The sequence below is a fragment of the Manis javanica genome, chromosome 4 (genome assembly GCF_040802235.1).
Source record: "Manis javanica isolate MJ-LG chromosome 4, MJ_LKY, whole genome shotgun sequence".
Lineage (NCBI taxonomy): Eukaryota > Metazoa > Chordata > Mammalia > Pholidota > Manidae > Manis > Manis javanica.
The window spans coordinates 42,557,995-42,584,712 of NC_133159.1; the positions used below are offsets into that span (position 1 = coordinate 42,557,995).

At 55.2% G+C, this 26,718-nt stretch overlaps 2 protein-coding genes across 4 annotated transcripts in view; one reads left to right on the forward strand and one right to left on the reverse strand.

Moving 5' to 3' along the window:
• Positions 1–4,206: 4,206 nt before the first annotated feature.
• On the forward strand, positions 4,207–24,598 carry PODN (podocan). 3 transcript variants are annotated; one of them, XM_073233947.1, is made up of 11 exons: positions 4,207–4,313; positions 10,423–10,739; positions 12,077–12,170; positions 13,505–13,569; positions 15,068–15,177; positions 16,175–16,331; positions 16,592–16,707; positions 17,266–17,923; positions 20,585–20,733; positions 21,802–22,021; positions 23,645–24,598. In XM_073233947.1, exons 2-10 carry the CDS (start codon positions 10,428–10,430, stop codon positions 21,992–21,994), a joined length of 1,854 nt encoding a protein of 617 aa, XP_073090048.1. In that variant the 5' UTR covers positions 4,207–4,313; positions 10,423–10,427; the 3' UTR covers positions 21,995–22,021; positions 23,645–24,598. The 3 variants fall into 3 exon arrangements, with proteins under 3 accessions (XP_073090048.1, XP_073090047.1, XP_017535298.1); XM_073233946.1 differs by lacking the exon at positions 4,207–4,313 and adding an exon at positions 4,646–4,777; XM_017679809.3 differs by lacking the exon at positions 4,207–4,313 and adding an exon at positions 4,800–9,987.
• Positions 24,599–25,016: 418 nt separating this feature from the next.
• SLC1A7 (solute carrier family 1 member 7) overlaps positions 25,017–26,718 on the reverse strand; it is a 44,196-nt gene continuing 42,494 nt past the window's right edge. The window contains exon 11 of the mRNA XM_017679807.3: positions 25,017–26,156. Coding sequence (XP_017535296.3) covers positions 25,938–26,156 — 219 coding nt within the window. The 3' untranslated portion in view covers positions 25,017–25,937. The remainder of the gene's footprint in view (positions 26,157–26,718) is intronic.

Below are 26,718 nucleotides of genomic sequence, written 5' to 3' on the forward strand. Positions count from 1 at the left end.
GTATAATTCCGTGTGGGTAAAGTGCAGGTTCCTGTGGCCAGGATTCTCATCTGGGCCTGGTCAGCTAGCTTACTACACACGTGTGGGCAATATGTTGCTATAGACTATATAAAGAACTCCGCCCAGTGCTGTGTGTAACACAGTGGTATGGCTGCTGTAGGGCTGCAAAGCTGCAGGAAAGCAGACTGGTGTGGTGGCAGGGCCTAGGACAGACTGAGATGGCTGCGGAAGTAGGCCCAGAGGCAGAGACCAGCTTACAGCATGCAAAATCGCTCTGATTGGATGGGATTTTAGTGATAAATCTGCCACCAGGGGAATAAAGTTTGGTATAAACCCTTTCACCCCAAGAATGTTCCATTGTTGTTCTTCAGTCTCACTTAATACATAGCAAACTTCCTCGGGGCTGAAACCCATTGGCAAGACATTCTGCCTTTTAGAATATGACACCTTCTGTAGTGTACAGAACACTTAAAGGATTACACACCTTATTAGAACAAATATATAGAAAAGTTCAGATACAAAAACAACACCAGTATGTGAGAAAGGTTAACTTAGGCAGGCTGAAAGGAGCCTTCAGCTTGGCAAAATGGTACCCAGGGCGGGGTGTGAAAACAGTTCACAGATATTTGAGCGATGGGAAGACCAAAGAGAAAGAGGGGTTATTTTGCTTAGTTATTATTAGAAGCAGTGGCAAGAAATACAGAAAGGGGAATTTCTGACAAAAATTGTTCATGAGTGGACTGTAAGCTCCCACCATAGATTCCTGAAGGGGGCCAGTAGATCAGGGCATTTCATTGTGGAAGATGTACTTTGCTCGTTGTTAAAAAGGCATCTGAATGGGACAGAATATTTCATTGACAGCCACCATTTTGAGGATTTCCTTTTGCCTTTTATCAAAATATTTTTCAATTCTATGTGTCAGAACTTTTATGTGTCATAAAAATGTTTACTTTTTTATATGCAGATTTGTTCCATGAACTTACCAGGTATCTGTGGGAGAAACAAAGAAATGAGTACTCAAAAGCTTTTAAGTTTTCCAAGTACAAGAGCAGCCTGTTTTTTGTTTGTTTTTTCAGTCCATTTTAAATTTAGCTTAAGGTAGTTGAATCTTAAAGCCACAGAATAGTAGCTACAGTGTGGGAGACAACTCGCTGGAGTGGAAACCTGAAGACCTGAGTATGAACACTGGCTCAAGTACTCATTAGCTGGTCACCTGTGCAAGTTGTTACTCTCCTGGAGCTCTAGTTTCCTAAAATAAGGGGGAGGTAATACCATCATGCTTGTTGAAGATTAAGTGAAATGACATGTGGGGAAATGCTGCTTTATCTTATTCTAGTTTTATTCTTTGTTTGTATTTGCTTTCTACTGCTGCCTTAACAAATTACTACAAACTTCATGGCTTAACTCTACACAAATTGTCTCACAGTTCTGTAGCTCAAAAGTCTGGGTGATGGAGCTGTTTTCTCTGCTTCAGGTATCATGAGGCTGAAGTCAAGGTGTTGGCTGCTCTGGGCTCTTGTCTGGAAACTAGGGAAGAATCTGCTTCCATGGTCAGTGAGGATGTTGGGCAGAATTCAGTTCCATGCTGTGAGACTGAAGTCCCTGTACCCTTGCTGGCAGCCTGGGTTCTCATCTTCTAGAGGACGTCTGCATTGCTTTCATCTCTAAAGCTAGTCACATCCTCAGGTTTCAAGTCTTCCTGATTTTCCCTTCTGCCTCATCCTACCTCTAGCAGAGAATGGTCTGTTATTAAGAGCTCGATGATTAGGTTAGGCCCACCCAAATAACCCAGGATAATCTCCCTATTTTAAGGTCCATGATCCTAGTCACATCTGCAGAGTACCTTTTGACATATAATGTAACATATCTGCAGGCTCTAGTGATTAGGGTTTGGACATCTTTGGGGGTTCATTCTACCTACTCAGTGATGGTATTTTAGTGTTAGAAAGGGACCTTACTGAATATAAAATGGAGTTCTTGCCCTGGAGGGTTTACAATCCAGTGGGAAGGAAATAAAAAACAGACAGCAAGAAAAGTTCCATAATAAAGAGTTGTATGGGGTGTTAAAGGAGCCCAGAAGACTTTTTCTTTATTGGACTTATTAGCCTATGGTGTTTCCATCATACGCTGCTTGTTCTTTGATACACTCTGATCAAGATCAGGATGGAATCTATACACACAAAACATCACTGTGTGATTTGATTTCTAAATGCCCAGAAAATCAAGCTGCTGTCAAACCTCAGGATTTAGGACTACTATTTAGTAAGGAATGGCCTTTGAACCCTCAGATCAAAGTTAAGAGAAATAGTTTTCTTTGATGATGATGAAGTAAAGCAACACCATATCTCCCCTTACTGTGTTCCTTACCTCCCCTTTTTCCTCATCAAACCCCCTTGAGAGCCTTGTCCTTCACTCCTAGTTCTCTCCAGCCATATTATATGTCTTTACTCCTTCCCTCTTGAATTTTGTTACTGTTTTGAATTAGAAGGCACTTTCCCTGGGCAGAGATTTCTGTTTAGTATTTGGCCATGTGTTATTTTTATTTCAGTAATGTTTCCTGGATGTTTAGTCAGGTCTCAGTGATAGTTTATAATAGTTGCTGTTTACAGAGAATTTACCGTGTGCCAGGTATGGTACAGCGTCTTAATTTTACGTTCTCTCATTTAATTTAGACATTCTGTGAGGTGTAGGTGCTATTTTTATTTCCATTTGAAGCCAAGTCTAAGTCCAAAGCTGTACTTGACACCATGCACTACAGTACTATTAAACAGGAGCTGAAATTGAGGGGCAGCATGAAGGAACCAAAGCAGGACAATAGATTCAGGAAACTTAAATTTCAAACTCAACTCTGTCTTTACAGCTTTTCTGAAAGAAGATTTGGTTCTAAAGCCAGGACTGCCCCCACTTTGGACCAGAGACACTCAAAGTGTTTCCTGCATATTATACTTCAGACAGGTGAACTATAGTGTCTTCACTGTACTATGTCTGCAGTACTGGACAGCCAGAGAGCATGTGTACAGGCTTGGCATTCCACAGAAGAGCATGTTGTGGGGGAAGATATATGCCCTGTGGCTGCCCCTGGCAGCACAGCTAACAGAGAATACCTTCCCCACAGGGTGGAGGTGATTAATTAAGGTATTTAAGGATTTATCACAGTGCTTGGCACTTAGTATTTGCTGGTTCTCATTATGCTAAATCTTTAGTTTGTGGGTTTTCAAGTCTGTAAAATCTTGTCCTTCTAACTTCACTTGAATCTAGGCTCAATGTTGAGAAGAAAGGAGATGCAACTCTTGTGTTGGCCCCTGTCAAATCCTGTGAATCATACCGACTCTAAGTCTGAGCTCAGAGAGAACTGGGATTTGAGGACACAAAAGGCAAAATATTTCCCTTTCCCTTTTTTGCTAAGTTCTTGAGTTGTTGATGTAATGGAAAAGTTCTGGGTTCAAATCCAACCTCTGCATTTGCCTGCTTGAGGTGCCTGTCTCATGATGGGAAGAACTGGGGGGAAGGGGAAGCCTGGCCATTTCACTCAAGCACTCCATCGCTTATCTTTTCAAAGATGGTCTCCTTACCTGTGAGTGGGGGTAACTGGAGGGTTGTGAAGATTAGAGAGCAGTGGATGTGGTGCAATCACAGTAGGGCCACAGAATGCAGTGAAAGGTTTGGAAACTTCCAATGAGACACTCATTCAGGGCCTTGGCGGTTTAGGTCCCAAGTTTGAGTTATTTGTCCTTCTCCCTCTCCAGCAGGAGGGCAGCCAGGTGAGGTAGCTGTGGGTGCCCTGCCCAGAGGCCAGAGCAGGTATAGGGGAGAGCCTGGCTAGGCAGTGGAGGTGCCAAGTACCACCTAAATCCAGCCCCACCCTGTTATACCACCAAAGCCCTTGGCGCCAAGCTGTGTTGCTTCAGCTGCTAGTAGTTAATGCTCCTTGGAAACCAAACGTTTTGAGCTCCTGGGAGCAGACTGATGCCACAAGAGCCCACTCTTCACTCCCCTTGTCTCCCTGAAACAGGGATCCCATCCGCGTGCACCCTACGCCTATACCAATTTATTGACCTTCAAAGCTCACCAGGCTGTGGGCCCAGGGCCAACGTGGGCGTAGGAGGGATGGGGAGGGTGGGGAACTTTTCCGGGAAGGGGCCCAACAGGGTCTTGGCTGACGGCCCTGTTAGCTCCGGCCCAGGACCCCAGGGTGGGAGAGTGAAAAGAAAGGTACTCGTGCCTGGAGAGGTTGCAAAATCATCTGTTATGAGGAAGAAACCGAGCTCAGAGGCTCTTGCTGGAAGAGGCCCTCTCTCCGGCCGTCCTTTCAGGTGCTGGGGCCTAAAGGGGGTACAGCTCCACTGCAGCAGGCTGGAAACTAGGAGGCGTTGCGGACTAGACACCCCGCCTTCCTCTGGTCTCTTGGAGGAGGGGAGGCGGTGGTACGGCGGCCCCGCCTGGGAGGAGCGGGGAAAGAGGGGTCGGTGGTGCGGCTATGCCTCCCCGGGAACTGGGGCCCGGCCAAGCCCCACGCGGGGAGGGGACAGGCCCTCCCCTCCCCGCGTCTGTGGGGACCCTACGCCTGTGTCCGGAGGAGAACGGCGTCCAGCAGATGCACGCGTTGGGGAGGGGGGGCGAGGGGGAGAGGCGGGGAGGAGGAAACCCACAACAAAACTTGTGTCGCGGAGCGCACGGCTCGACTTGAATGGAAGGAGCCCGCGCCCGCGGAGCGCAGCCGAGACTCGGGAGGGCGCCTTCGGCCGGTGGGGCCGGGCGCGGCGCCGGCGCGCGGCAGGTACGGGGCGCGCGGGGCCGGGAGGTCGGGCCGAGCAGGGGCAGCGGACTCCAACCTCCCCCTTGGTCCGGCCGGCCCCAGCAGCTGCCCCGGAGCGGGGTGGGCGCGGTCCGCATCTCGCGCCCTCCGCCGGAGCCCTGCACTTGGTGCACGGCGGAGAGCCCTCCCGCGTGGGTCCGACCCCTCCGCGGCCCGGGCAGGGGCCTTTTCTCCTCTCGGGCCAGAGGCTGGTCCCAGTCCTCGGGCTCCTCCCGCCGCGCACATCTGGAAGGAATCCGAAGGCGGACTGGAAGGACACAGGCGGGCGACAGGGAATGCGGGGGGCAGGTGGAGCTGGGGAGGGGCGTGGACCCCTGTGCTTTCAGCCGGGTCGCAGAGTCTTTTCACGTCCGCTCAACCCAGCTAGACCACCCTCCGGCCTCTTTACAGGCAGACAGAGGCCCAGAAAGGGGCAGAGATACGCTCCCGGGATGCGCAGACAGGTGAGGGGAGCTCGTGTTTCGGCTCCCCAGCCCAGCGCCTCGCGCTGGAGGAGCCAGAGCTCTCAACTGCCGGCCTGGTGTCTGTCCACGAGGCTGCCTCCCCACTGGGACGGCTGGACTGAGGAGGGGCGCGAGGTGGGGGGCCGATCAGCGCCTTCCCTCTAGTGCAGCGGAAGCCTGCCAGCCTGGCCTGGGACTGGGGAGCGGATCCTGGGGTCAGAATACCTGAGGGACCGTCAGGTGGAAGAGGAGGTGTTGGCGGCGGAGAGCTCTTGGTAGCCGCATGGGCTGTGGGTGGGAGGCAACTGCGGCCGGAACTTAGGGGAGGAGCAGGCGCTCCACAAGGGTTCTCGCACCGAGGACTGTCCTAGGTCCTGGGGGCTTAGAGGGATGCCTGCTGAGGCCCACGCAACAAGAGCGGCTGCGTTTGGACTTCAGGGCAGCCGGGGAGGTGAAGTGGTGATCCACTCAGTTCCAAGAGCCACTAGTGTGAACCGAAAAGCCTCTGGCTGGTCATGTCCCCTTTTAGGGCCCAGGGCCCAGTCTGCTGCAGCTTAGAGTGCAAGTTAAGAAATGTCTGATTCACATGACTTTTCACGAGATCTTATCCCTTTGATTTGAATCTTACTGAGCATATGTTGTGCCTTTTCACTGAAACTTAGGTAGGGGATACTAATGGTAGCAGTTTTAGGCTGCACAGTCATACAAAGCTCTGACCATGACCTGCCTGGAAGTCTTGATGGCTCCCTATCACCAGCACCTTAGCATAGTGGCTAATGCTCTTGGACACTTGGACCTCCCACTCCAACCTCATCTGTTTAACAGTCCTTAAATATGGTGGTTTCCCTTCCCCTTCCTTCTTGCCCTGCCTTTAATCCCCACTAAAGTCCTTATAGGCGTTGAGGTTTGGTTCCCCCGAGGGAATAAGGGGGCAGAGGTAGTGGGTCCCAGGTGTTTTCTCAGGTTTCTCAGGAAAGTTGCATGTTGCACCTGCTTGGTGCTGGCATTAGCTGGGCATATCACTGAATCCACATGAGGAACCCCCACCTCCTTTGCTGAGACTAGTGAACAGGGGCTCAGAGCAGTGGAGTGACTGGTCCAGACTCACACAACCCTCAGGACTGGAAGCCATGTACTGCTGTCCCTAAAGCTCTCCACACAGGCAGACTGCAAACCAAGCTGTACCCTCACCTGCCATTTGCTGTCCCAACAGTGTGAGTAGTTCTCACTAGCAGGGCTCCTCACTCTGGGACTTCCAGAGATCAGGGGTCTGCTCTCTCTGTTCTTTCACACCCAGTTCTAAGATAGCTGGGCTTACAGAAGGGGCCATGGGGTCTTATCTTGCTCAGCATTCTTAGAACAAAAAAAAACTGAGACTTGGATGGGTCAGTGATGGGCCGAGATCACATGGTGGACTAGGTGGTGGAGCTGGAACTGCCCAGGAACCTAAGGCCTGAGGAGGAGGTGGCACCAAGGCCACCACTCTCTAAGCCCTGTTTGTCTTCCTCCCTCTCCCCTGAGTCCAGCTCATCCTCTCCATCCCTGCAGCCCAGCACCTCCCTCTCTGCCCAGTCCCAGGTTATTGTCCTTTGCCTGTACCATTGCACAGCTTCTGAGAGTTCCTTATAAACCTGCCAAGTCACACTCCTCTTCAACTGCTCCCCATCTCCCGTAAGCTAAGGGTCACTCTTCCTAACCTCCTTTCAAGTCCCTTCTTGGCCTGGACTTGCGGCCACTGACCACTTGCATCACTCCTAGTCCTCAAGCTCTACCAGACACTATAGTGAGCTTTGCAGAGGTCACAGCATGGATTCTTTTGCACGTGGGCCTTTGCTCATGCTGACCCCCTTGCTTGATCACCTTTTCCCTTTTGCCTGATACTCATTCTTCGTGGCTACATAAGGCATCACTTCTGGGAAGCCGTCCTGGTCCTCTGGTCCTTAGCTTCCCTCCATTGCACTGCTGATGACCCTGGGATTATAATACTCCATTTACACATAGGCCAGCACAGTCCAATAGAAACATTATGTAATCCACAAATGCAAACAATGTATGTAATGTAAAATTTTCTAGGAGCCATGTTAAAAAAAAAGTAAAATGAAAATTTGAACATTGATTTGACTCAGTATATCCTAAATATCATGTAATAAATATAAAAATAAATGAGATTTTATATCATGAATATTAATGAGATATTTTACATTCTTTTTTATACTAAGTCTTTGAGTCCCATGTATGTTGTATTTTATACTTACATTGCCTCTCAATTTAGAGTAGCCATGTTTCAAGTGCTCAATAGCTGCATGTGGCCCTCACATTGGACAGTGTAGGCATAAGCTGCTTTAGGGCAAGAGTCATGCCTGAGTGGTCTGTCTGCGTCCTCAGTGCCCAGCTGTGCCTGGCCCAGGGAAGGGCCCCATAGCATTGTGGTTAAGACCTGAGCTGTGAGCTTGATTTTGCCACTTAGCAGCTGTGTTACATTGGCCCATCCCATAGGGCCTTAGCTCCGTCATCTATAAAGTAGAGATAACATTTTCAGTATGGTTCGTAGTGTTAATGTAAATTATGTATTTTTACAGATACAGTTTATAAATCTTAACAGATATAAAACTGAAGGTGAGGGAGGATAAATATCTAGTCCACTGAGTACACAGGATATGTGGAGAAAATCCTTCTCCTGGCCTCCTGCCCCTGATTAATTTGGGGCCTGTGCCTGTGCCCAAATATCCCCTCCCAGAGCCTGGTCTGCAGTGGAGTCAGACAGACGGGCAGAGAGGGGGATTCTGGTATGATGATGGTGGTTCTGGTGGCTGAAGGCTGTTGAGTTATCTGGGGGGGTGATAATGTACATGGGATGGATGGTCTATAGACTGGCTGAGCATTTGCTGCCCATTTGGTCAAGGGACAGGGGAAGGCAGTGGGGATTAGTAGGGTGGGCCTAGGGCCAGGCTTCAGCATGCATCACTTGCTGCTGCCAACTGATCCCTGGAGTTTGGGAGCTGCATGTATGCTGGGCTTCCTGGTTCTCTGCCAGGCAAGTGGCAGAAGCCTGAGTCTGCTTAGGCCTTGTACACCTATAGGTTCCAACAAGCCTGGCTGCTGCCCCTCTTTTCTCTCCGTATACCTTTTCTTCTGGGGCCTCACAGGGTTCACTCAGTCTTGGGGGACAGAAGTTATTGTACGAGGGTCTGCAGCCCCCACCAGGCTGAGGCCAGGGTCCTTTTCTTCCTCACCTGTGTCGCCTGTGCAACAAATGGCAAGGGGGCAGATGGGGCCTCACCTTGGACAGCTGGCTGAGCAAATGAGTGAGTCCAAGCAGTTTGTGAAATACTGCAGCAACCACAGGGCAGCAGGAATTCACAGGAGACTAGAGTCTACCATTCTGCTGGGACAAGGCGGGCTGGGACTGGACCAAAGAGTGCAAGCAGAATCTAGACAAGGGGAGGGCAAGAAGCAGGGAATTCTGGAGTAGGCACTCATGTAGCAGACATTAGGAAGGGCTAACATTTACTGAACACTTACTGTGTGCATTATGTGCATCCCAGTGACTTTCATAGTCTCTCCATAAGGATGGCTTGGTTACACCCCATGGACAGGTGAGGAAGCAGAGGTTTACAGGGTGACAAAACTTGCCTAACGTTGCACAATGGAGAGCCAGAGCTGAGCCCACAGCCCCGGCTGTCTGGCCCCAAAGCTCTCCTTAAAGACATCAGTCTCATTGTTAAACTCCTAGTTTCCCCAACCCTCCCAGGCTCAACATCTCCTTGGACGCTTCTCTGCTCTGTGGGTTGGGGTCCCAGATCTAGTGGGGAGAGAGCTCGGACTGAGGAGTGGGTCCCCAAGCCCTGCGCAATGCCACGTGCCTGCTCGTGTAACCGCTGCAGCAATGATGGGTGCAGGTGCCTTGTGTCTGTTATCTCGCTGCCTCCTTCCCATAGATACATTGTCTGCATTGTCTGGTGAGCAGACTGAGGCCCATCAAGGTCAGAGTCGCTGAGTGGTGGAGGGGGGCTCAGGCTGGGGGCTGCGGGACTCCAGAGTCAGGGTACCTGAGCTACTGTCTGTCCCAGTGCACCACACCCCAGAGATGTTTTCTGAGTCCCTGTAAAGAGAACTCCAGGGACCAGACTGGAGCCATGTTAGGCCCATAGGCTGCTGGGATGGTGGAACCCCTGCATCTTCCTCAAGGTCTGAAGTCAGCCCCTACACCCCCATCCCTACACCCTAGGGGGACCGTGCTGGGGACTGGTCTCCTGCAAGTGCCAGCAGTCATGTAAGCACAGCAGGGCCTGGTGAGGGCAGCTGAGGGTGTAAACACCAGGAAGGGGAGGTCCTGGGGGCAGCAGCAGCTCCATTTACTGATGCCTCGTCTGTGTCCAGCTCTGGGCTGGGCCTCCACCCAGACACAGAGAGTGGCTCACAGCCCTGTGTGGGGGAAAGACACCATGTAGTCATAACCCAGCCCAACCCATGTCAAACCCTGAAGTGAACAGGGAGCTCTGGGGCAGCTCAGAATCTTCCCAGGGGACACAATGCTGGAGTTGCTTCTCGAAGAGGATGCTGATTGCACTAGAGAGGGGAGGGCATTCCTCTCTCCACTAGAAAAGGAACAGCATGTGCCAAGGCCTGGAGAGAGGAACTACCAAGTAGGCCTGCATCACTGGGGCTCGTGGGCAGGGGGAGCTGGAAGAGAAGCAGGGCCAAGTCCTGACAATCCTGGAGTGGCAGGTGAGGAGCTGGGCCATACCCTGCTGGTGCTGACCTGCTGTGGCCTGTGGCTGCTGGAGGAGGGACAGGGCTCCCAGCACTGCCTGTGCCAGGGCAGCAAGACCTCAGCAAGGTCCTGGCTGAGCCCTGCAAGTCTCAGTTCTTCCTGGGGCTCAGCTTTCCCTTCTCTGAAGTAGGGGTATGGATTCTTTGGGCCAGGCCTGGTGAGGGTTGTGGAAGGTTTTGCAGACCTGCCTAAGGAGAGGGCTTCACCTCACCCCCACCCATGTAGAGGGCAGCTCTGATGGGGCGAGTGGGGAAGGGAGAGCAGCAGCCAGATGCATGCCCAGGACAGGTGCAGAGTAGGCTCTGCCTTGTGCCTTAGGGGGCCCCACTGTGACTTCCGTGGGCCCTGAGCCCTGGTGCGGAGGTGGCTCTGACTGGCGCCCCCTGCAGGCACCATGGCCCGAAGCCGGGCTCTGCTCGTCTTGCTGCTATTGCCGCCGCAGCTGCAGCTGGCAGCGGTGCTCGCCGTGAGGGCCCCAGGGTTTGGCCGAAGTGGTGCGCATAGCCTGAGCCCCGAAGAGAATGAATTTGTGGAGGAGGAGCCGGTGCTGGTCCTGAGTCCCGAGGAGCCAGGGCCTGGCTCAGCCACCATCAACTGCCCCCGGAACTGTGCCTGCTCCCAGGAGGGCGTGGTGGACTGTGGCGGCATCGACCTGCGTGAGTTCCCTGGGGACCTGCCTGAGCACACCAACCACCTGTCCCTGCAGGTGAGGCCGGCACTTCAGTGTCACCAGGGCTGCCCACTCCACTCAGGCTCCCTTTGCTGGTCCCAGAACTCCCAGACCACAGCTCCCTCCTTGCCCTAAGCCCCAGTACTCATGGCTCTCCACCCCCAGACAGGGTGCGAGGGCAGGTTGGATGTAGGAGTCTGGCCCCGCCATGGGGCATCCCCTCTGATGGCTGGCCATAGAGCACCCCGATGTTATAATTGTTCTGTTTCACTTGGGTGAGTCTGGGCTGAGGCCCGTAAGTAGAATCAGGCTCTGTCTGAAGATGGACACAGACCTGCCCAGCAATTGACCTTCTGAATAGACAGGGCAGCTCAGACACCATAACAGGCCAAGAAATCGAGGGCAAAGCAGGCTCCCATCAAATGCTCTGGGGGCTCCGAAGACAGAGTACTCTCCTGGGGTGCAGGCCAGATTTTGGAGCTTCAAGAAGAGGGACATGGCATTCCAGATGGGGGACTCTGGGAACACTAGTGTACCCATGACCACCCTGTGTAGCCCAGTAGCCCTGGGGGAGAGGGAGAGGCTGTTACACCCATTTCCAAAGGAGATCAAGCCCAGCGAAGGAAAGTGAGCTGCCCAGGGTCACAGAGCACTGATGGGTCCAGGTTGGCAGTGGTGGGAGCCTATGAGGGAGAGGGACAAGTTGAGGACAGTACTAATTGTTGATTCATTCACTCATTCATTCATAAAATATCTCTTGGGTACCTACTCTACACCCCTGGTCCCGTGTCAGGAGCTGCCCTTGAGGTACTAGTTGTGTGGGAGGCAGAGACCTAAGTAAGTACAGGTAACAGATGGAGATGGGAAGATAGTACTGTGGAGCACAGAGAAGCACCTAATCCAGCCCCTGATCCAACCCAGGAAGGCTTCTGGAGAAAGTGGTACCTAACCCAGGCTCTAAAGTGTTCTAAGTGGAGTAGGGACTGCAGGGCTGAGAAGGGAACTGAAAGTGGTTTCTGGCTTGGAGGTGGGAAGAACCAGCTGTGGATGCCTGTCACCAAGTGGGAACACACAGGGAGCAGGTCTGGAGGGGAAACGGCACTCCAAGTTTGAGCTGCCCATGCACACCTGTGTATGGGCTCCTGGAAGGCAGGATCCACACTCTGTGGTCACTGCTGTGCCTCCAAAACCCAGGTCCAGGCTGGCCTGGAGCAGGGTCCATCTGCATGTGGGAGAATCCCACAGGAGGTGCCCAACACAGAGACAGGCTCCTGGGACTGGGGCTGAGGCTGAGGGAGGGGTGGCCTTTCATGGGGTAGGAGCCCTAGACAGCCCCCAAGCTACCTTTTCACCAGCCCTTGCCCTCTCCCCAGAACAACCAGCTGGAGAAGATCTACCCTGAGGAGCTCTCCCGGCTGCACCGGCTGGAGACTCTGAACCTCCAGAACAATCGCCTGACCTCTCGAGGTGAGGGATCACCCAGAGACTGGTATGGGGGCACCAGGTGGGGGACCAGGCACCCATGGGGAGACCTGTGTCCTGCTGACCCTGGGATGTGGGAAAGAGCAGGCCTGAGCTGGGCTGCTGGGCAAGGGGCTCCATAGGGAAATCGCCTAAAAGCCACTCCTCAGTGTTTCTGAGACCTGGGAGTTGGGTCAGGAGAGAAACTTGAGAGAATCATAAAGTTCCAGGGTCTTTGTCAAAGACTCTTCAGTTCACAGACGGCCTTTAGAATCAAAGCATTGTAGAGTCCTCACATTGTAAAAAGTTATTTTTTCTTATGATGACCATAATTTATAATTATTACAGAAAATAAAATGGAAAAGAAAAAGCCAACTCACAATTCTGCCACTTGGAGTTAATCCCTATTGATATTTTGGTAGAGTCCTTCCCATTTTTAAAAAAGCAACTCTGTTGAGATATAATTTCTATACCATAAGATTTACCCAATTGAAAAATATAATTTGATGAGTTTTAGGAAATTTATGCAATTACACAACCATCACCACAATCCAAACCAGTATTTTCTTTGTGTACTTTAATTCATAGCTGAACTTGTAGATGTCACGATTGTAACTGTTCTGTTTTCCTTTGCAATTAGCACAGCAGCATTTCTCATTTTGCTAAGAACTCAGTGGCCATCATTTTACACAGCGGCAGGAGGGTATTCCGTGGAGGAATGCCGCACAGTTTATGTAACTGTTCCCTCTCGTTAGATTCTTGGGAGAGTCCCAGCATCTGAGGAGCTGGGAGCTCAGAACCAAGTGTCAGAGGCCGGCCTCAGGACTGGAGAAGGGCCAACCTGGCCGGGCTCCCAGTGACAGTATAGTCCTGACAGTGCATCAGCAAGAAGGGGGCAGGGGCAGGGGCAGGGAGGCTCAGTGGAGCCCTGCCCTGTGTGGCGCTGGCTTTGAAGAAGGTATCTGACTCCCTGGGGCTGCCCCCAGGGGAGCACTCCTTCCTGGTAGGGAAGGATTTGGCTGGGTCCTCTGCCCCATGGCTAGACCTTATGAGGACCCATTTCTACCCAGGTGGCCTTGAGCAAGGTGTAGGATAAGCCATCTTCCCACAGGTGCTTCACACTTGCTCCCCTGAACTTGGGCCTCTGTGAGCAAGGGGCATGAGAATGGGCTGGGCAGGCCTGTTGGCACTGGTTGGGAAGGATCAGAGCTCTGCCTGCCTCTGGGTGTGCCCTCCCCAGCCCTGGCCAGTGGGGTAGGCCTCAGTGGGGCTCAGTGCTGGCATGCTCCCCTGTAGCGTCTCCTTCATCCAGGGCTCTGACTGATGCCTGTCCTTTGAAGGGCTCCCGGAGGAGGCATTTGAGCATCTGACCAACCTCAATTACCTGTACCTGGCCAATAACAAGGTGAGGGGCCTGCAACAGGGTGGAGATGTACTGCCCTGGCCCCCTGGTGTTGGGGGCCAAGCTCAGGGCCTCTTTGGGTTGGCTTCTGGGTCCCTGCTGCTGCTGCTGAGATATGGCCCTGGGGTGATGGGCCCAGAGCCTATACCTTAACCCACAGCACCAGAGTAATAGTGAAGACAGAGACCAAGGCCTATAGGGTGTAGGGTACGTGAGACCTTGTCCCACTGTGGAGAGGGGCACTTGGAGGGCTTCCTGGAGGAAATGCAATTTGATCAGGGCCATGAAATGTAATAGGATTTCATCCAGGGGCCTGGAAGGGGATGCCCTGAAGAAAGGGCAGCATGAGAAAAGGCACAAAGGCCCTCAACCTCACAATAGTTGGTGTGCCCAGGGCTCTGTCCAGCTCCTTCTCTCTCAGCTCCTTTGGGGTCACATGGAGTGGCAGTCTTCAGTACTGTCCACTTCTCCCACTTGAGACTCAGGTCCACCTCCCTCCTGGCATTTCCCCTAGAGGTCTACGGAAAGTAGAACTCTGCTTCCCGCCCACAGCCCCCAGACTCCGATCCTCCTGCAGCCTCCCCACCTCTTCCTGTAAAGGGCACCTCCAAGCCCCACTGGTCTGAGCCCCAAATCCAGGAGTGCTTTGCTCACCCACCTGCATTGCACTGGTCCACTGTCCCACCCCTGCTTCCTTGTCTGTGCCCTGGCTCCCCACAGCAGCCAGAGTAACCTTTAAAAACCATCCCTGCTTCTACCCCTGCATCCTCTCCGCTTGCTTAAAACCCTCCTGAGGCTTCACCTTCTGCCCAGAATGAAACCTACACTTCTCTCTGAGGCCAGCAGTCGGGCTGCCTGCCTCTCTTAACTCACTCTCACTCTGCGCCTGCTCCAACCCCAGCCAACTTCACCAGGGTCGGCACTCCCTGCTCCTGCTCTCCCCTCGGAGGGCGTCTGTGGTGCCATCACGCCTTCAGTGTGGTCACCTGTTCCCTGAGCACCCACCCCAGGTGTCCTCTGTCTGCAGCCCGTTTTCACTCCCTAGTGGTTGTCACCATCAGATACTCCTATGCCTAGTTTATTGTCTTCTCCACTAAGATTTAAGCTTGAGGGTGGGGAGCAGGTTTTTCTCTGTCTTGTTCCCAGTACGTGTCCAGTACCTGGGGCTGCGCCTGGAATGTTGTAGACTCAGGGACTGCTGCTGACTGAAGGGAGGGTGGACAGGGTGGGCCCTGTGGGTTTCCACTGTGGATGGACTGGGGCCAGTGTCAGGGAGCAATTAGGGGAGAGACCAGGAGGAAAAGCAGGCAGGAGGCCCGGAGGGCTTTGAGTGTCAAGCTCAGGGTGGTGGGGAGCTGCAGAGGTTCAGTTTCTGTGTTATCAGGATAGTGGGACTGGGGGGAAACAAATTAAAGGGGCCCAGCTGAGCAGCACACAGTGGGGTCCAGAGCTGGCTGCTGTCCCTCTATTGGTTTTTCTGACCCAGCTCTTCCCTTTCTAGCTGACCTTGGCACCCCGATTCCTGCCAAACACCCTGATCAGTGTGGACTTTGCTGCCAACTATCTCACCAAGATCTACGGGCTTACCTTTGGCCAAAAGCCAAACTTGAGGTCAGAAGATAGACAGAGCTCTGGGCTCAGGCTTGGGAGGGGTGAGTTGCTGAGGCCACCAGCCCTGAGCCAGGCAGAGAGGACCCAGACAGGCCCTGGAGGAGGGGTGTGTGCTGTGCGGTGCAGGCATGATGCCCCTTGCTCAGGGCTGTGGTGAGGCTGCCCAGGGGCTGCAGGGGAAGGAAACTTCTTCCAACAGGCAGAGCCGTACCTCACTGTGAGCTGCTTCGGGATCAGTGAGGCCACAGCACGGGTGTATGAGCAGAGGAGGGTGGTGCTGGGGACACTGACAACCCCTGCTTCTGCTTCTGCCCCTGAATTTATCACCTAACCTGATTCTTTCCATCCCCCAAGGAACCAGTGTTGCTGTGTGTGGTCTCATCCCACAGATGGGAAGACTGAGGCCCATGAGCCTCACACAGCAAGAACAAACTGTCTTCTGCATATCTCTCTTGTTCCTTGTCTTTGCTCCCTCTAGTATATCAGCTCCATGAGGGCAGGGTCTTGTTGGTTGTGTCCACTTTTATTTATATCTTCAGTGTCTTAGAATAGTCCTGGCACGTAGGGGCACTCACTGTATACTTGCTGAATGAATGAGGGGTTACATCCTCTGAGCCAGGCCCTCTGCTGGGCACCAGGGACAAAGAAGTGGTGGACAAGTTCCCATTTTCAGGAAGCCCCACAGAACTCAGAGCCAGCTTTGTGGGTTTGACAGGCAGGGATTCCAGTTGGAGAATGACTGAGAACCTTGAAGGGTATGGAGGAGCACTGACTGGGGGTCAGGAAATCCTATTTCTGCTACTAACCTGCCGGGTAACCTCTGGTGGGTCCTTGGTCTCCTGGGCTGTGGGGGAACTAACCAGGTGGGTTAGTTCAAGTGGGAGGAGGGTGCCCTTGGCACCAGGTCCAGCCTAAGCAAGGTTTGGAGGCCAGGTGGGCTGGTGCTGGGGCCAGAGTTGGGGGTCCGGGTGGGTGAGGACCTGAGCCTCATTTCCAGGTCTGTATACCTGCACAACAACAAGCTGGCTGATGCCGGGCTGCCAGACAACATGTTCAATGGCTCTAGCAACGTCGAGATCCTCATTCTGTCTAGCAACTTCCTGCGCCATGTGCCCAAGCACCTGCCACCTGCCCTCTACAAGCTGCACCTCAAGGTTGGGGGCAGAGGGCAGGGAGGGGCAGGGACCACACTGGGGGAGATCCCAGGCCCACGAGGGCACATTGCTGAGGATGTGGGGCCTTGGGCGCCTGCTGGAAGGCACAGCGTCCACTGCTGTCAGCACATCACCCAGGGTGCTCTGGGCTCGGGCCCCCTCTCCCTGGCTCCCCAGACCCCTCCCACACCTCATCCCAGGGCTCTGCCCTTCCGCTTGACTGTCCCTCATATTCCCTCCCCTACCACCCCACTCACCAGAACAACAAGCTGGAGAAGATCCCGCCAGGTGCCTTCAGTGAGCTGAGCAACCTGCGTGAGCTGTACCTGCAGAACAACTACCTGACAGACGAGGGCCTGGACAATGAGACCTTCTGGTGAGGCCCTGCCTGGGCCCTCGGTGTGAGCACCTGCCTGGGAAGCTCCCCCCGGGGCCCACCCAGCCAGGTGTTCTCACCCACCTGGCCCCGTCAAGTTTCCTGGGAGAATGAACTTTGAGGTTTGTGCCTCTGCTGACATTTCTGTCCCCAAGACCAAGTGGTATGTACAGGTCAGGCCTGCCCAAACTCCAGCGAGGCAGGGAAGCATTTGCAGAGACTGGCTTCTTGGTACAAAACAGAAACTCAAGCTTTCTTGTTAAAGACAAAAATACATTTTCATTGTTTAGAGCCCAGGGTAGCCACAAGAGGCCTTAGTTCAACAATCACTCTTCAAATAACGTCCTATGTGTCAGAAACTATGCTAGATCCTTCCTATGCCAATATATCATTAAATCAACCTGTGAGAGGTTCGGAGAGGATGGAGGTGCCCCAGTCAGCTGGTGGCAGAGCTGGGATAAAGTGGGGGCAGTTTCCTCACCATCTCCCTGGGGAATAATGGTGGAAGCCAGCTCCATGTGGGCTCCTGCCCACTGTCCCAATTCTTTCTGGCCCTAGGAAGCTCTCCAGCCTGGAGTACCTGGATCTGTCCAGCAATAACTTGTCGCGGGTGCCCGCGGGGCTCCCACGCAGCCTGGTTCTGCTGCACCTGGAGAAGAATGCTATCCGGAGTGTGGACGCGGACGTCCTGACCCCCATCCGCAGCCTGGAGTACCTGCTGCTGCACAGCAACCAGCTGCACGCCCGAGGCATCCACCCGCGGGCCTTCCAGGGCCTCAAGCGGCTGCACACGGTACACCTATACAACAACGCGCTGGAGCGCGTGCCCAGCGGCCTGCCCCGCCGCGTGCGCACCCTCATGATCCTGCACAACCAGATCACCGGCATCGGCCGCGAAGACTTCGCTACCACCTACTTCCTGGAGGAGCTCAACCTCAGCTACAACCGCATTGCCAGCCCAGAGGTGCACCGGGATGCCTTCCGCAAGCTGCGCCTGCTGCGCTCGCTGGATTTGTCAGGCAACCGGCTGCGCACACTGTCCCCCGGGCTGCCACGCAACGTGCATGTGCTGAAGGTCAAGCGCAATGAGCTGGTTGCCCTGGCACGTGGGGCGCTGGCCGGTATGGCCCAACTGCGTGAGCTCTACCTCACTGGCAACAGGCTGCGCAGCCGGGCCTTGGGCCCCCGTGCCTGGGTTGACCTCGCGGGTCTACAGGTAACCAGGAGGGGCAGGGGGCTGCTGGTAGGCTGCCCTGAGGTACCTGCTGGGGAAGCAGGGCCTTAGAGTTGGTGGGCCTGGGCCTTGCAGAGGGTCTCCGCATAGCAGTGAAAGGCAGAGTACAGCTGGTATGGCCAGGCTGAGCTCCCTACATGCAGGTACAGGCTCAAGGAGGGCTATGGAGATAAGGGGAGGGTATGGCCGCAGGTTAGGAGGACTGGAGGCACAGGGCAATTCCTCCCGGAGAGTCAGGCTCACTCACCTGCAGGTATGGGAATAGGTGCCTGGAGAAGGCTAGGCTTGGCTGGGCTTGGGGCAGGAGAGGGCAGCAAGGCTAGCCAGGTGGCTGATCTCACCCGTCGGCAGAGAGCTGGGTGCCCTACTTGAGGGCTTCTGGGGCTGGCGAGTGGTTGTGACTTCTGGGGCTGCTCTCAGAGTCATGTGGGGGGAGTGGCAGTGTCTGCCGTATGAATCAAATCTCTTCCGTTACAAATGCAGTTTCCCTACCCAACCAGGCAAAAGGGAAACCTCTTTAGAGAAACTTGGAAGGCAGGGCTGAGGGGCTGTGAGGTCAGGAACTGCCCCTCCACTGCTCTGCCAGGACCCTCTCCCTGTGCTCTGGGCTGCTCCTCCTTTCTCAGGGTTCTTCTCAAGTGTCACTTCCTGGGGAGGCCTTCCCGAGCTGCCTGCCACTTTTTTCTGTCTTGTTTTCTTCCTAACCCTTCTCCCTTCCGGGCATTAGGTCATCTGTCTGCTTGTTTGCTGCCTGCCCTCCCCACTAGGATAAGGGGCAGGCATTTTAGTCTGTTGTGCTCACTGCTGGCCCAGGGCCTCAGCGTGGTAGGCTCACAGGACATTCTTGGCAGGGGCCTGGTGGGGCACGGGAGCTGTCAGGGTGGGATGTCTGAGTGCAGGAAAGAGTCCTGGAGAGTGCGGGCAGGGAGGTGGGGCCGAGCCCTGAGGACAGAGCTGGGTGGGAGCTGGAGAAGGCAGTGGGCCTGCAGGAGCAGCCATTGTCTCTCATCTCCCAGACACCAGTCTGACCACCTGAGCCAGTCCCTCTGGGGTATTGCTTAGGAACCTGTTCCCCAGGGGCACAAACCCCACTGTCCTCTCCTCCACACCTGCTCTCTCTGCTTTTTCTAACTTGCATCCACCTAGGCACCCACCGGAAACCTGGGAGCTGCTCTTGACGTCCCCTTTTCCTGCCATCTGCCCCCCAGTGCCTGCTGTGACTAAGCCCAGCCAATTCTACCATCACATCTCTCTCTGCCTCTCTCCAGCCCTGCTGTATATACCCCAAGTCAAACCACCACCGTTTCTTGCCTGGACCCTGGTGTCCTAGGAGCTCCCTACTCCTGTATTCCATATGCAGAGGGTGTCTAAAAAAATACATGCTCACCATAACACTCCTGTCCAGAACCCCTCTGTGGCACCTGTTGCCCTTAGAACCCAGACCAGAATCCTTGCACAGCCTTCAAGCCTTGGTCTTCCCCTGCTCCCAACTGCTCTTCTTAGTTCCCCAGACACACTGGGCATTGCTTATACCAGCTCTTCTGCTGGAAGCATCTTTTCCTCCCTAATGTCACCTCCTCACTCATCCATTCCATGAGCCTGTAGCCTGTACCGAGCCCCCGCCAGCACACAGCTCTAGGACTGGAGATGCAGCAGGGAATAAGACAAAGGGAGCAGTACCGTCCTCTGAGAGCTTACATACGTAGGACTCAGCCCAAGTGTCGCCTGGCTTCCTGAGGGTGGGGCAGTGTCTCAGTGAATTCCATGTCCCCACTGCCCATGGGCACTGAGGGTGTTGGAATGAATGAGGAAGTGGGGGAGCTGTGCAGAGGGAACACAGCGGGGAGCAGGGAGCCCTGCTGGGTAGGGAAGGTGACAGGGAGGCTCCCTAAAGTGTGTGAAGCTTGTGCTCCCCTTGAATCTGGATTCTTGGCCTCCAGTATCCTGACCCTGAGCCTCAGCCTGTCAGGTTGGGAAGGGAGCTTAGAGATGACAGAATCCCACCTGGGGCTGCACAGGTGTGTGTTGGGGTTGAGGGTGTACTGAAAGCCTGAGGGACAGGCAGTGAGCTGGGCCCATGCATGTCCAGGTTCCCTGACTATTTCAGGTTCTGCTCTGGGAAAACCACCCCATTTCCTGGCTGCCTGCTTCTGGGACTCTAGGCATGTAGTGACCAAGACTGAATAGCCTGGATACTTGCTGCCATGCCGGGGTCACTGTGGGCCTCGAACCCTTGCTCTTGGCCCCTGCAATCCTCCCCACCCTCATCTGGGACCCAGTGGGGCAAGACTCAGAGACTGGAGGGTCCCTGGCCCCTGCCCTGCTGGTGTATTTAGTCTGATGAGGAGGACAGATGTGTTGAAGAGAAAGGGCTGTAACTCTCAGACACCTTGGCTGTGAATTCATAGGGGAGGCAGAAGGAGCTGGGCAGGACAGACATCAGAGTAAAGGTTTGGAGTCGGGCTCACCAGGTCCAGCCCTGTACACTCCTTGGACAGATCTCTTAACTTCTCTGAGCCTCTGCTTCCCCTAGGGATAGTTACAGACCCTAACTCTCAGGGTTATGGTGAGATTTAGGTAGGCTGAGGGTTGGTGGGAGCTTTGCAGTTGCTAAGTGCTTTGACTCCCTGGTCACCCCTGCAGCTGCTGGACATTGCGGGGAATCAGCTCACAGAGATACCCGAGGGGCTCCCAGAGTCACTCGAGTACCTGTACCTGCAGAACAACAAGATTAGCACAGTGCCTGCCAATGCCTTCGACTCCACACCCAACCTCAAAGGGATCTTTCTCAGGTAGGAGTCCCCTGGGGCCCTGCAAAGCCCCCTGGGGTCCACCTCAGCTCTAGTGGGATAGGGGAGGCACAGGGAACAGCTCGCAGGCAGAGGTCAGTGTTAGAAGCCTGGCTTCACAGCTGACTGGCTGTGGACTGGGTGCATCTCAGAACCCCTGAGCCTCTTTTTCCTCAGCCCTTAAGGGTGGGGACAGTCCTGGCCAGACCAGGTAAGGTCACAGGCTTATAAAAGGGCTTTAGGAACTTTGAAGGCCATACCTGTGGGCATGGTTGTTGTTACTGTGGCAGGAAGGGACCCCCAGAGAGCGTCTTCCCGATTTACAGCTGGGAAAGCTGAGACCCAGGCAACACCAGTGACTGCTGTGTGCAGAGCCAGCCTTGGACCCAGGACAGCACGTGTCCAGTCCTCACAGAGCTCCGGGGCTTTAGAATGATTCGGGGACGCAGCTCCCCAAGGAGATGAGCTTCCATACAGCAAAGTGAGGGGCATCCTTCCCAACAGCACCCCCACCCCCAAATCAGAGAAGGTGATAGGTCAGAGATAGGCAGAATGTGCACTCCCAGGGGCTTTGAGGCCCAGACATAGGGGTGGAGTGTGACCTGTGCCTCAGCTCTTACTAGGGACTGAGGTTAGAGCCCAGCCTCCACCTTCCCACAGCTGGAGTCTGTCCCAGGCTCAGCTTGGCACTGGCCTTGACTATGTGCCAGGCACCAAGGTGACCCCAGGCCGACAGCCCTAGAGCCTCAGACCTTGAGGTTAATGCCAGAGGGCAGACAGAGAGGAGGCACCTGCCCCTGCCTGCCCCTCCCAAATCACAGTGAGAGTGTATGCAGAGGGAGGCCTGCCCCTCATCCTGTGGGTGGAGGTGCAGGGCCAGCCCCTGCCCCAGAGCTGTGGCCCACTGCACAGCGGAGGTTGGACTCGCCATGCCAAGCTTGGCAGTCCCTGCCTCTTGTGCTTGGTGCCACCACCTGGAGGCCTGTTCCCTCCCCTTTCCCTTCTGGGGCCGGTGAGTGGGGACTCCGAGGGCTGGGCTCCTGGCACTGAGCCACACGGTGGCCTGCCCAGGTTTAACAAGCTGGCTGTGGGCTCTGTGGTGGAAAGCGCCTTCCGGAGACTGAAGCACCTGCAGGTCTTGGACATAGAAGGCAACTTTGAGTTCGGTGACGTTTCCAAGGACCGGGGCCGGTTGGAGGAGGAAGAAGAAGAGGATGAGGAGAACGAGGAGGATGAGGACGAGGAAGAAGAGAAAAGGCGATAGTGTCAGGGTGAACCGGATGTGACGTAGGTAGGTGGTCTGTGGGGACGCACGAACTGCTCCTTTGCAGTTTCTTGTCCCGACCCCAGTCCGGGGTCTTTCTGCCCCCTCTTCACCATCTGTCCCCTGCTTCAATTCCACGAGCACTCGGTAGGCGCCAGGCCCCGGGCAGAAGTGGGGAATAACAGCGAGCCTGCAGGCGGCCAGCACATGCTGGGCTCTACCCGGGTGAAGATGCCCCGGTGGGGCGGGCACAGGGGCTGGGGTGTGGAAGCAGGGAAAGGACGTGGGGCCCCGGCAGAGGCTGCTACTGTCATCGCAGCTGGAAAGGAGTGGATCCAGGGAGTGTAGACGACTCTGTCAAGAAGTTTGGCAGAGAAGAGTGATACAGAGTGATAGTGGGAAAGGGGCATGAGGTTCGGGCAGGACTCTGTTTACCTTATGCCTTTTTGAAGGAATAGAGCTGGTTTGAATGCTGCTGGGAGGGGCCCGTGCAGAGGAGGAGTCAGAGATGGAGGAGAGGAGAACCCGCTGTTCCCATCCCCATGGGAACAGCCGAGGGACTTGCTTTGGCAGGAGAGGCAGTGCTCCTTTCACGGTGGCAGGAGGGGCAGAGGACTGAGGGGCTGCAGTCACGTGCATGTTAATGACTCAGTGGCTGGCCATGTAGTCACACCAGCCAGGTGCCTTCAGCTCCTGTTTTCTCTGAGCAGCAGGAAGTGCTCAGCAAGCCAGGGTGGGTGTGGAGGAGAGGGACAATGGGACCCGTCCATGGCTGGGGTTTTGGCCAGGTGTGTGGGACAGGAGGGGAAGGAACATGGAGACTGAGCTTATTGACAAAGGAATGGCTGTGGTTGTGGATCCTGGGGTCAGGCTGGGAAAGGGGGGTGCAGCAGGAGAGGGCGATGGGCAGAGCCACTGGAGATGCTAGGGTGGACGTGGTGGCGGTGAGGAAGCAGGAGGGCAGGCGTGGTGTCGGAGTGAGCGAGGCTGGGCTGCTGGGCTGCTGCCGGGATGCTGAGTTGAAGTAGGGCCCAGGTCAGAGAGGAGGCCCAGGGAGGGGGAAGACCCCATGGGTGGGTGACCAAAGGGTCCAGCTGGTGACAGAACAGTATGCTTGGGGGCAGTTATCCCAGTGTGGGGGCCAGGCCCTAGGGCAGGGCTTGGAAGCCACTTTGCTCTCCGCCCAGGGCCCAGGGCCCAGGGCCCAGGGCCCAGGGGTATGAAGGCAGAACCCCTGCTCTCCAGGCATCATCCTCTGGCAGAGCCACCCCGGTGACAGGGGTGACTGGTCATTCTGTGAGGACGCAGTGGCCCTCACAAGGGGGGCTGTGGAGCCTGGAAGGGAGAGAATCTGCCTTCTCTGGAGGACATTGGCCATGGTCAGGTCTGGTGAGTGGGGCCCTGGCAGAGGGCCCAGGAAGTGGCCAGAGGGCCCAGAAGCCCTCTGATCCACTTCAGGCCTGGTCAGGCCTCACAAGCACCTCTCGGTGGGTGGCCCACTGGCTCTGGGCTCCCAGGGGTAGCCTCTCCTGCCTGCGGTTGTCCGGCCCTCCCAGAGTCCCCTTGGGTGGCCGCCCAGCTCCCCAATACCACCCCCCACAGGCTGGTAAGTCTGCCCTGGCCTCCCTGACTCTCCCATGTGTTCTGCAGGACGATGGACTACTGGACCCCTTTCTGCAGTGCATGCCTGTGCCCTGTGAGCCTTGACTCTCCCACACACACAGGCACACCCAGCCCCGTGCCCACCAGACCCCTCAACCCCCAGCACACAGACTAAATACACAGTCTCCCATCCCCACCCCTCCCGGCCATTCATCCCACAACCAGACAGGCACAGACACCACAACACACCCGCAAACAGCTGCATGTCACCTTCCAAACGGGTCCCACTCTCTGCCCCACACCCACCACTGCCATCATGCCCTCTAACTCATGCACACTCAGGGAAGGGTCTGGCCCCACCCTGGCACTCACTGGTGCCCACCCCCTCTCCCATGGACACGCATGTACACACACACACACACACATAAGTCACATGCAAACAGTCTTCTGAGGCCTGCACTGACAGCTCTTCCCCCAGCCAGAATCGGCCAGGACAGCTCACCTTCTGCGTGTCCATCTGTCTGTCCATCCACTGGAGAAGACACAGTTTCCACCATGCTCTCTGTGCCCGGGTGCCTGCCACGCTCTGGAACTCATGGAAGCTGGCTTTGTTCTTTCCCTCCCTTTGGGGATAGGAGCTTTTGGAACCAGTGCCTCAGCCAGCCAGCCTGTTCCCCAGCTGCTGGGGCAGCCTCTCCCTGCCATGGTCTGGCCAGCCACAGGCATGTCTGATGGCCAAGCCCCCCTGAGGGCAAGGGGGCCAGTCCGCCATTGCTGGGGTTGTGCGCAGGAGTGAGGTGGGGGCAGCAGGGCTGGGTCCAGCAGGGAGGAAGGGCCGCTGCCCCATGACAGGACTTCTTTATTCTTTGGGCTTGCAGGCAGCTCTGGGTGCATTCGGTTTTTCATTCTTTTTTAAGAAGAAAGTATTACAAAAACCTTGAACAAAGCTGATTTTTCTTGTTACAGAAAAACTAATATAAAAGCATTACCCCTTTCTGGCAATTTGTGGCTGTGTTTGTGTGTGTTTCCTGCAGGTGCTGGGCTGGTACCTGGTGGGGGTGGGCAGGGTATGAGCACCTCCACACCCGGCTGGATCAGCAGGAGTCAGTGTAAAATTTCTGGGTGCCCACAAAGTAATCGTACAGGCAGAAGTCCAGGGCTGTGAGGGTCAGAGGCCTGCCCTCATTCTGGCCCCTGGGACAGGCTCACGTGCCTGCTGGCTGCCCTGGCAGGCCTGTGCCCACTCCGATAGCCCAGACAGACCTGTGTACACTAGCTACCTAGACAAGCCTGTTTACCTCTGGCTGCCTGGCAGGCCTGTGCATACTCTGACTGCTCAGATGGGCCAGCCTGTGCTGACAGCCTATGCTAGCCCAAAAAACAGATGCTGGCTGGAGTATGGTCGCTAAGCCCACAAGACTTGAAAAACAAAATACCTTTATTTAGTTATCACTGAATTTACAAACACAGGAAGGAATAGAAGATCTAACTCTGCGGTATCCCACAGGATTTTGGGGAGCACTGACCCCAGGGCTACACAGGCGGCTTGACTGAAGCATCCCAGGCAAGCCTACCTCCCTGCTCCCAGTGGGCCCACCTGTCCTGGGGAGGCTCGCCCGGATGTTTCAAGGGTCCCCACAGTCTAGTGAAGACAGCTCTGTCTCCGCATTGGATGAACTTTGTGAGAAGTAATGGGTGGGATGGGAAATGGGACAGGCTGTGGCATGTGGAAGGTAGTGGCCCTGGTCTTGGGCTTGGCCGGTCCTCCAGGAGAGCTGTTTGTCTGAGGCCACGTGTTAGCAGCAAAGCGAGGGCTGGCCTGGGCCGAGACGCAGCCAGGGCAGAGCCAGGATGCTGTTGTGTCTTCATAAACTGATGGCAGTGTGGCTGAAGGGCTCCTGGGGAGGAGCAGAGCCTCTTGGCATCGGGCCTTCCGGGAGGGAGAGGCCAGGTCTTGGAAGACTTGAGTTAGGGCCCTGACCCTGACGTTACTTGCTCTAAGACCTGGGGCAAGTGTTTTCAGCTTGAAGAGCCTCAACTGTGAGATCCAGGAAGTGGGTGCCATAACCCCTGCCTGCCGCCCTCACAGGCCAATGTGGTGGGCATGTCCCAGCTGGGGCTTGGGCTGTGCTGGCCCATTGCTTTCTAGCTGGGACTCCCACATGCAGTCTTTGTCCTCTCTGAGCCTCTATTTTCCATCAAGTGGGGCTAATTTCAGCCTCTCAAGTGTGGGAAGAATGTGCAAGCCCAGCCCTGTCAGCTGCTAAGGAAAGTGGTGAGTTGACACCTGCCCTTGGCCCCTTGCCCTGGAGGCCTCCCTGGTCCCTGCAGCTCCACAGGCTCAAACATTGGTCTCAAGCTCGCTGATCTCAATGGTGCAGTGGTCCAGACTGGGGGCAGCTGGCTCCTCATCCTGTTCCACCTGGACGGGGACATGGTGGGGACAGGTGGGGCCCAGGGTCAGCTCCGAGGCCTCAGCCACACTCTTCACACAGCCATTCTGCTGGGTCGCCATGATCTCCTGGAGGCTCACTGGCTTGGTCTCACAGGGCAGTAGTTTCTGGGGAGGAAAACGGGCATGGTAGCTGCAGGAGAGACTGAGGAAGAGCGAGGAAGACCAGGGAAGACTGAAGGGGCCAAGGGTAGGGACACACGTGGCTGACTCCTGTGAGTGTGCTGTGGGACCTGGACAGGTCACAGCGTCTCTCTGGGCTTCAGTTCCAAGCTGTCCTGTCTCTTCCTGGGGCTGTCTTAGCAGAGGAGGGGACCTGATCCACAGGGTCCAGTGAGGGAACTGGTGCTTCCCCTGCCTGGGCCTCAGTGTCCTCCATGGAGTGGGGCAGCCTGCCACATGCAGTTACCGAAGGAGCCCTGCAGACATGCCCTGAGCAGATGCACCCGTGTTCGCACTGTCAGCAGGACCAGCACCACCACTATGCCAGGGTACAAGCTCCCTGAGGGCAAGGGTTTATCTTACTTTGTTCACTACTGTTCCTCCTGTGTCTGGGTCACTGCTGGCCATGGCAGGTGCTCAACAACCAGCTGTCAGGGGAATTAATCACCCCCATACCAGATGAGGAGACCAAGGTGCAGAGGCACAACAGGACCGGCCAAAGGCTGCC

Excerpts from the sequence above, each read along its gene's own strand:
- PODN (XM_017679809.3), top strand. The coding sequence starts at position 9,792 with ATGCTGGAGTTGCTTCTCGAAGAGGATGCTGATTGCACTAGAGAGGGG. Across the intron at positions 10,740-12,076 it reads CCAACCACCTGTCCCTGCAG|AACAACCAGCTGGAGAAGAT; the intron begins GTGAGGCCGGCA and ends CCCTCTCCCCAG. Across the intron at positions 17,924-20,584 it reads TTGACCTCGCGGGTCTACAG|CTGCTGGACATTGCGGGGAA; the intron begins GTAACCAGGAGG and ends TCACCCCTGCAG.